General features: G+C 37.3%; 1 protein-coding gene across 4 annotated transcripts in view; it reads right to left on the bottom strand.

Annotated features, from left to right (window-relative positions):
• Wdr17 (WD repeat domain 17) overlaps positions 1 to 9,200 on the bottom strand; it is a 119,005-nt gene that overhangs the window by 44,406 nt on the left and 65,399 nt on the right. For all 4 annotated transcript variants that reach the window (XM_008847148.2, XM_008847151.3, XM_008847149.2 and 1 more), the window contains 2 exons: positions 8,906 to 8,992; positions 321 to 485 (listed from right to left, as the gene is read on the bottom strand). In XM_008847148.2, the coding sequence (XP_008845370.1) occupies positions 321 to 485; positions 8,906 to 8,992 (252 nt within the window). The remainder of the gene's footprint in view (positions 1 to 320; positions 486 to 8,905; positions 8,993 to 9,200) is intronic.

Genomic DNA, 9,200 nt, shown 5'->3' with positions numbered 1-9,200 from the left:
AATTTTGAAAGAGATGTATCTTAGCTCTGGAAAAATGTTATTGAATAGGTTAATGCTGTTGTAATGAAATGCTTCTTTTAATTAAAAAAAAAGTGTATTGGCAAAAAATGTATTGGCATAACCAGTGAGTTATTTTAAAAGAATACCAAAAATTGTGCTACTAAATATATCTGATGACTGTTAACTGACAAAAAAAAATATAAAGCATACAAAACACACACAAGATTTCAAAAACTCTTACATATAAAGTTACTCTTTTCTAAAACAATCTCTTCATGCCAAAATTTGTAGTTATCAGTTTCAAAAATCAAAATACATACCCATCATCAGAACCACTGCAGAGAACACCTTCTCTCAGAGGAGACCATTTAACATGAAACACTCTTGCTGTGTGCCCACTGAATACTTTCAATGGTTGATTAGAGCTTGTGGCCACGTAATAGACACGCACGTTTTTGTCTTCACAGCCTGTAGCTATCATGTCTCTGAAAGGTCACCAAAGGAAGGTTAAAATATGACAGTTTTGATAAGTACTTGCTGCTAATAAATTTTAAGATGTGTAAAAGTTCTCATTTCTAAAGACAAAATTTTTCCTTCATATATATGAGTCATACATAGTTATGAAATTGCTTGTTTATAGAAATTACACTAATATGAAGTTTTCTGGGGTTTTTTGTCTTTTTTTTTTTTTTTTTTTTTTGAGACAGGGTCTCCTTGTAGCCCTAGCTGGCCTGAAACTGCTTATATAGACCAGGCTGGCCTAAATCTCACAGAGAGCCACCTGCCTCTGCCTCCTGAGTGCTGGGATTAAAGGTCTGTACAACCACACCTCTTTGACTGGCGATAGTTTCTTTACTCTTAGATAAGAAGTATCAGTGATCAGTGATGAAACTTGTTTACTTGATGGTCAGCAAATTATTATTATACACCCTAGACCATTATTACTTTTCTCTTTTATGGAATGCATATAAACAATGATTCCCCCACCCCAGAAGAGAGCTGGGAAAATTTGTTACACACCAGCTCTATCTCAGCAGACAGTGAGTCACAGTCAGCTTTCCAGTCCTCTTTTTGTGGCTTTTAATGCTTGAGAAACTTTAATTGCTAGACGCACCTAAGAACCCCATTGGACTGTAATATGATCGTTTACTATTTTTATTCATTCTCACATAGTAAGAGTAAAATGCTGCTTGTAGCTAATGATCAAATCTAAGATTGGAAAAAATTAAGGTTCCTAACCAAACTTACAGCAGTCATGCACCTGACAGAAAATGTCTAACTGAGGTACATCATCTGTAACCGTAATAAAACAGTCTCTTCATTCTAAAAAGGAAAAATTAGATACTACAGGGCTGTGATTTGTTAAGAATATTACACTAAACATATGACAGTGACTTCGTGGGGTTTACATTTAAAGTTGTGTCCAACTTGTGGCCTATCAGCCCCATGAAACCCAAGGTAGCTTTCAATGTAGCCCGATACAAAAATCTTAAATTTACCCTCAAATATGAGAATTTTTGTAAGTTTTTTGTAACTTGATTGAGTAGTTCTTGAGTATGAACTTTGTAGATGATGTCGTTTCTTGGTGTCAAAAGATTGAACACAATTATGAGGGTAACAGCCCATCATTGAGTAGTTCTTGAGTATGAACTTTGTAGATGATGTCGTTTCTTGCTATCAAAAGATTGAACACAATTATGAGGGTAACAGCCCATTTCTATCCATTTACACAATTAAAATTTAATTTATTAAGTGTAGTGAGGCAGATTTTATGGAGGAATTGACATAATTTTGAGGTTATTTTTCAATAAAAGTAGTTTTGATATCAGGGCAATATTGGCTTCATAAAAAGAATTTGGATGCCTTCTTTCATTTCTATTTTGTGGAGTAATTTAAATAGTATCAGTGTTACTTCTTTGTAGATTTCTGGAAAAATACTGAAGCCAGTATTACCCTGATACCAAAACCACATGGGATACAACAAAAGAGAGAGAGAGAGAGAGAGAGAGAGAGAGAGAGAGAGAGAAACAGGCCAACCTCCCTTATGAACATACTTGCAAAATTTCTCATAGGTCTTAGAGGATAATCTGCTACAGCCATTTCCTTAAACCAATACAATTTCTAGGTTTATTCTAAGCACTTATCCTTTAACTCAAAGATAAGTGTAGCTCACAACCCTCAACAAAGAAGCTCTTTTTTGCAACAGACAGAAACAATTACAGAGTCAGAATTGGACAAAGTGCAGAGAATAAGTGACCATGGAATGCCTCACTCTAATTAATATATCTAACATTCAAACCCTATACCTAAGGTCAGGGATTATCACACAAGAGGTAACAGAATTATTGTTAGAGCCAGAGGACCAAGATGCCTGCTGCTGTCTAGTGTCTTCAGACATTACAGGGAAGTTTCACCCATGAAATCTCAGCAATATAGTTTCCTAAACAAAAACTACATGACAGCACCAGTTGAGGTGCCAATACAGATGAGGAAAATTTTACAGGGTTGCACCTCTAGATGAAGAGCTGCAGACAATTAATGCCAGTTGAGAGAGGGAGAAAATGTCATGGAGAGGCTAGGATTGGAAGGAGCATATCTCAACACAATGACTATACACAGCAAACATGCAAAGCCAATATGCTAAATGGAGAAAAAGTCAGTGTTCCCACTAAGATTAGGAACAAGGCACGAGTATCCACTCTCTCCACTCTCCACTATTATTCAACAATGTGCCTGAAGTCTTAGATAGAGCAAAATGACAAAAGAAGGAAGCATGAATAGGAAGAGACAAAGTTTTTCCTTTTGCAGATGTGACTCTGTGTATAAGAGACCCTCAAGGCTCCACCAAAACATAAATATTTTCATCAAAGTGGTCAGAAACAAAATTAACACAGAAAATTAGTAGCTTTCAATGATAAATCTCATGACAAAGAAATCAAAATGAGTCTTATTCACAATAACCAAACACACGAAGATAAAAATACAGGAAAATAACCATAACCAAGGAAATGAAAGACATTACAATGAAATTTTAAGACACTTAAGAAAGAAATTGAAGAGGACACCAGTATATGGAAAGACCTCCAATGTTCAGGGATCAGAAAAACCAATATTGTGAATACCCTACAAAAAGCAAACTATAGATTCCATGCAATCCCAGCAAAAAATAAAATACCAGGAACTTTCTTCACAGACAAAGAAAACACAATCTCAAAATTCATATAGAGGCAGAAAAGGATAGCCAAAGGAATCATGAACAAGAAGAATTAGGTAGGAGGATTTACCATATCTGATTTCAAATTATACTTCAATGTCATAGCAATAAAAACATCATGGTAGTAACATAAAACCAGACAAGTAGATCAGTGGAATAGAATAGAGGACCCATGTACAACTCCATGTAATGACAACTATCCAATCTTGAACAAAGACTCTAAAAAGATACATTGGCTAAAAGATAGCATTTTCAATTGATGGTGCTGAGAAACCCAGATAACTGAAATTAAAGCCTTATCTCTCACCTTGTAAAAAACTCAACTCTGAATGGATTCAGGGCCACCAGATACAGTTACTGCTCAAGGAAAAAGTAGGTAGTACAGTTCAACTTATAGGCCCAGATAAGAGCTTTCTAAACAGGACTCCTGTGGTTCAAGAAATAAGATCAACAAACTAAAAAGCTTCTGTACAACAGAGAAAATAGCCAATTGAGTCAAGTAACAGCCTGCAGGATGAGAAAATGTTGCCAACTATAAATTTGACAGAGGATTGGTGTCTAGAATATTTAAAGAAGTATAAAAACTACACATACACACACACAAATTAAAAGATGGGCAATAGAACTGAATAGGAAATTCTCAAAAGAAGAAATACAAATGACTAGTAAATACTTTTAAAAGTTTCAACATCCTTTGCCATCAGGGAAATGCATATTAAAGCAACATTAAAATTCCATCTCGCTCCAGTCAGAATGTCCATTATAAGAAATAAAAATGACAACAAATGCTGTGGATGTGGCAAGAGGTGAACTCTTATTTACTGTTGGTCGGAGTGCAAATTAGTGAAGCCACTTTAGAAGTCAGTCCAGAAGTTCCAAAAAAGCATAAATAAATCTACCATATGACCTAGTTATACCACTCCTGGGTATATACTGATAGGACAATATATTACTACAGACATGCTTGCAAATCAATGTTCATTGCGACTATAACTAGGAAATGGAATTAATCTAGATGTCCATCAACCAACAAGTGGACAATAAAAATGTGGCATAGATACATGCACAATAAAATATTACTCAGTTGTAAACAAAAATGAGATTTGCAGGTAAATGAGTAGAACTGGAAATATATATTGAATAAAGTCACCTAGAGCCCAAAACACAAATGCCACAAATAGTCTCTACCATATGAGGGTCCCAGCTTTGGATCTTCTGTTTTAGATATTTACCATGGAGTATGTGTGGAAGCTAGGAAACTAGAAACGGACTTTTTGCAAGGGAGGGGGGGTACATTTAGGGAGAGGAGATAGCAGAATATAGGTGAAATGAAAGTAGAAAGGGGAAACACTTGGTACAGGAATGTTCAAGTCATTAGTAGAGTGATAATGTGAAAATGAGGGCCCAGAAAAAGGCTTAGCCAAAGCAAAGTGCACAGAAAGAAGCTGCTTGGTAAACTGTGACCTTACAATCCAAGGAAAAATATATGAGGGAACAGTCAATCATATTTGATATGAAAGAAAGGAGGAAGGAGATACTGAGTGCTAAAGGATCAGTGGAAGGGGATTGGGCGTGGGGGGTTAACCAAAACTAAGGATATTTGAAGAAGCATTATGAAATCCCACTAGTTTGTAAACTAATTAAAATAAATATTTTATTTTATTAAAAAGTAGCTTAAGGGGCTGGAGAGATGGCTAGTGGTTAGCAGCACTAGCTGCTCTTGCAGAGACCCCAGGTTTGATTTCCAGCATCCACATGATGGCTAACAACCATCCATAAATCCAGTTCCATGGGATCTGACACCCTCTTCTGACCTCCACAGGCATTGCACAACACAGGTGTACTTACATACATGCAGGCAACATGCTCATACACAAAAAATAAAAATAATAATTTTTAAAGTTGTTTAAACAGAAGTACCCATATTAGTAAACAATGCTGCTCCCAGAAGACTTGAGTTATTAAATGAAAATGCCAGTGGTAAGCATTCATTACCTCCCTTATGAGTCAAGGAGACCACAGAGGCATCCAAAACTCTACAGGCTATTGACATTGCTCCTGGTTGCCTACCATAACTAAATGGTAAGATCCTGAAGACACGACACACTTTGGGTGCAGGACACAGATAACTCAGTCTTGAACTGACCAGCAAATTCTCCCTGCTGGCTAGTTCTCATAGTACTGGAAGGTGCTGTGCAGGCTGCTGAGGGAGAAAGACATCAATGATCCTATCCGGTTCTGGACCAACCAGGCAAGATGTGCTCACTGGTGCAATAGTGCAAGGCTGTTCATGGGGTAAAAAACCACTCTTTTGAATGGACTTGCAGTGTGCACCACAGGAGGGAATGACAAGCCTGTACTGTAAACTCAAAACTCAAGACTAGGAAAGTCATATGCTCTAGGGAAGAACTTTATGTTTCTTTGTGAAATGGTCATGTCAAACTGCTTTCAAAATATCTATGTTTGCAGCCATATATTTGTGCTGCTCTCAACGTTAGTCCAGGAGGCTTCTGACTGCTGTGGATAGTGGTTAATGCAGAGATGAATTACTGTTCAAAGTGTTGAGAAAAAGGCAACTGTGAGTGCTCAACTGTAGACAGTACACCTGTATCAACACCTGGCATGACTCAGGGAATATAGAGAGGCCAAAAGTATGTAAGAACTAAAGGATGGGCAAAAGTGTTGTGAAGTGCTCTCCTTTGGATATGACTTACCTGTTGCATACAACAATTCACTACCATCTGCACAAGGCCTGTGCAAATTCAAGCCAGTTAAAAATTCCAGCATGGAAGATGTGTGAGGTGACATACACCTTTAATCTCACACTCTGGAGGTGGAGTAATGCTGATCTCTGTGAGGTTGAGGTCAGCCTGGTGTGTATATATTAAGTTTCAGGCCAGCTAGTGTTACAGGGATACCCTGTCTCACAAAACAACAACAACAAAAAAACTTCCACCATGGAGAGAAGAGGTTCTGAAGTCCCACCTGTAGCTGAGGAAAAGATGTCAGCTGTTGCAGGAGGGAGAGTCACTTTTCATTAGGAGAGTGGCCAGTTGTGGGGCCTCATGCCCCAGCAGATGTCTTCACATGCATGACCATATGGGCTACACTAACTGGACCCAATGGATCAAATAGGTAGGTAGGTAGAGAGAGAGAGAGAGAGAGAGAGAGAGAGAGAGAGAGAGAAAGGAGGACATGTATTTGGGAGAGAGATGTGATAAAGAATCCTAGAGTGAGTTGAAAGGGGTCAATGAGTGGTTGACATAATCAAAATACATAAAATTTCAAAGAATAAGTAAAAAATAAATTTAATATTAGTTTTTGTCCTAAAAACCAGGTAAAGCCTATCTACAACCAACATTAGGTGGAGTGAGTGGGCTTTCATGATGAGTAGAATATTAAATAAAGGGATGTGACATGAGTGAAATCTTGAGGGGAACGTCATCTGGTTAGTCCTGGAAATGGAAAGCCGATGTACCTGTACGCACTGAAAAAAGGAGCAAGGAGTGTCATGCCATGAACAGTCAGAAATCAGGGTAGACGGGGACTTCTTTATAGAGCTTAGTATGGATGGTCTAGAAAGTATTCCATTAAGCAAGGCAACCAAGGCTCAGAAAGAGAAAATCATGTTTTCTGTCATGTTCAGATCCCAGGTTATGAAGTTTCCATGAAGTGTATAATTTGGAGTGAGTGTAGGTCTAGACTATCAACCTCGAAAGAGGACCACAACAAGGGCAAAGAGGAGTTGGAGGGGCAACAGGACAGATGTGGCATGAAAGGGAAAATGAGGTATGTTGGGGGTGGGGAGTTAAAAGTACAGGATGGAGAGAAAATGGGAGAGAAGAACAGAAACATTTTAAAATTTGTTTGACAACATCAAGACGAAACCTATGCTGTGTATGCTAATCAAAAATTTAAAAAGAAATGTACACTGACTTCTACGAATATCCTAGAGAGATAATTGCTGAGGATCTTCTGGGCTCACTTCAGTTGCAAAGGGCAAAGGAGAACCAGAAGACTGGATTTTATCTACAACTAAAAAGGTGCTATCACTGAAAGTTCAAAAATAACGTGTCTTCTTCAATTAAATATATTACTTTATGCTTCATAAAAAGTTGTATTTTTATCCTACAGTCAATGGAAAAATATTCAGGGATTTACTTAGAATGGTGTGCACAGATCTGTTGTTTCTTTAAACCAAACCTAGGACTTCAGACAATCTAAGCAAGCAGTCTATCATGAGCAATATCTCCAGCCCTGTTTTTTAAATGTTTACTCTGATTGCAGCATAGAGAAGGTGAATCAGAAAAGAGAAAATAGTAATAAAGAGCGTGAGTTTTCGAAGGCCTCTGAAGGAATCCAGTACCAGCAAAATAAAAGTCCAAACAAGGGAGATAGCGATGGTTTAAATGGGAACTTGACCGTGCTGTTTGGGAAGGGTCAGGAACCTCCAGGAAGTGTGGCCATACTGGAGGAAGCATGCCACTAGGGGCAGGCTTTAGAAATTCATAGCCATGTCCCATTCCCAGTTTCTCATTCTCTTTCCTGTGCCTGCTTGAAGATACAGGCAGTCAGCTTTCAGCTCTCCTGTCCTGCCTCCCTGCTGTGATGGAGGCTTATCCCTCTGCAACAGTAAGCCAAATAAACTCTTTCTTGTATAAGTGGCCTTGATCATGGTGCTTTATCATAACAGCAGAAAAAAGGCAATGCAGGGATATTTGGAAAAAGATACCTAGCTGGAGAGAACAATCAGCATTGGTGATTGACTGCAATGAAATTGTGAGATGGTAAGGCATGGGAGGAAACACCAAAGACTCTGGCTTGCTTTGGTAGTGTTTACTGCCAAGGATGATTAGCCTCTATGACAAACGTGGTGGAGGAGGAATGGACTGGTCCTCAGATCATTCCATGCATTACCTAACAATGTGCTTATAAATTCTTTATCTACTGGGAAAAAAATGCACATTCTATGTGATTTGATTCTGAAAGAAAGCATAAGTTTTTAATATTTGTTTGTTTTCCATGTGTAGTAGAAAGAAGCATAAGACAAGTCATGCTGCTTTTGACAATATCTAAAGAAAGCTTGCTTTAAGATATTATTTATATTCTCTCAAAGGGAGCATTTAAACCAAATTCATAGAGATGCAGTCAGTTGAAGTTCCAATTATAGTGGGATTTTACTTGGATTTACTATTAAATATAAGCTGATTTTTACAGGATAAGTAGATCTCGAACAAATCTTTGCCTTTCAACTCTATCCACTGAAGTCTTACATTTTGGGAAATGATGCAATACAGAGGCTGTAGCTCGGGGTGAGGATGCTAGAAACCAAGGCAGAATAAAGCCATTGCATAGATGCTTAGATTATAAAAGGAATCACATTTCTATTGCAGAAGCCACCGCTAGAGTAAATAGACTTGTTTCCATTTTTATTAGATTTTATTAATTAGAAGTATGCTTTCCTAAGACCTTATAAAGCTATTTAGATTGTAGGAAATCAGTATTCTTAAATCATGTGAAAGCCAATGAAATAAAAATAACTACAACAAACAAACAATTGCAAGACTCCTCATTTGCTAGATAAGGGGAATATTAGCCAAGGACAATGGGTATTATCTGAGGGAATAGCTATAAACACTTCTTGTAAAAATCCATGAAATATAATCGTTATTTAGGAAAAATATCACTTACTTGTTGTTTTGGCTCCAATCACAACCAAATACTGCAGCGGGGTGCTTGTACTTGTGTAGAACTTTACCATCAATTGTTCGAATAATACTGAAATTAATTATAATATGTTAAAATGAAAAAAAAACACTCTAAATATATTTAAGTGAGCAGTCATGGCTGCAAGTTTCAAAGGTAATATTCTAGGATAAAAGCCTTACTTGCAACTTTAAGGAATATTTAAAAGTGCTCTGTATAGGTGATATTACCAATTACAAATATATTCCATCATAATATGAATTATGGTAATCTACCTAAC

Source organism: Nannospalax galili, unplaced genomic scaffold (genome assembly GCF_000622305.1).
Source record: "Nannospalax galili isolate Female #2095 unplaced genomic scaffold, S.galili_v1.0 scaffold461, whole genome shotgun sequence".
NCBI classification, from domain to species: Eukaryota; Metazoa; Chordata; class Mammalia; order Rodentia; family Spalacidae; genus Nannospalax; species Nannospalax galili.
The sequence above is the reverse complement of the archived record's forward strand: the minus strand, read 5'-3'. Positions and strand labels throughout refer to the sequence as shown.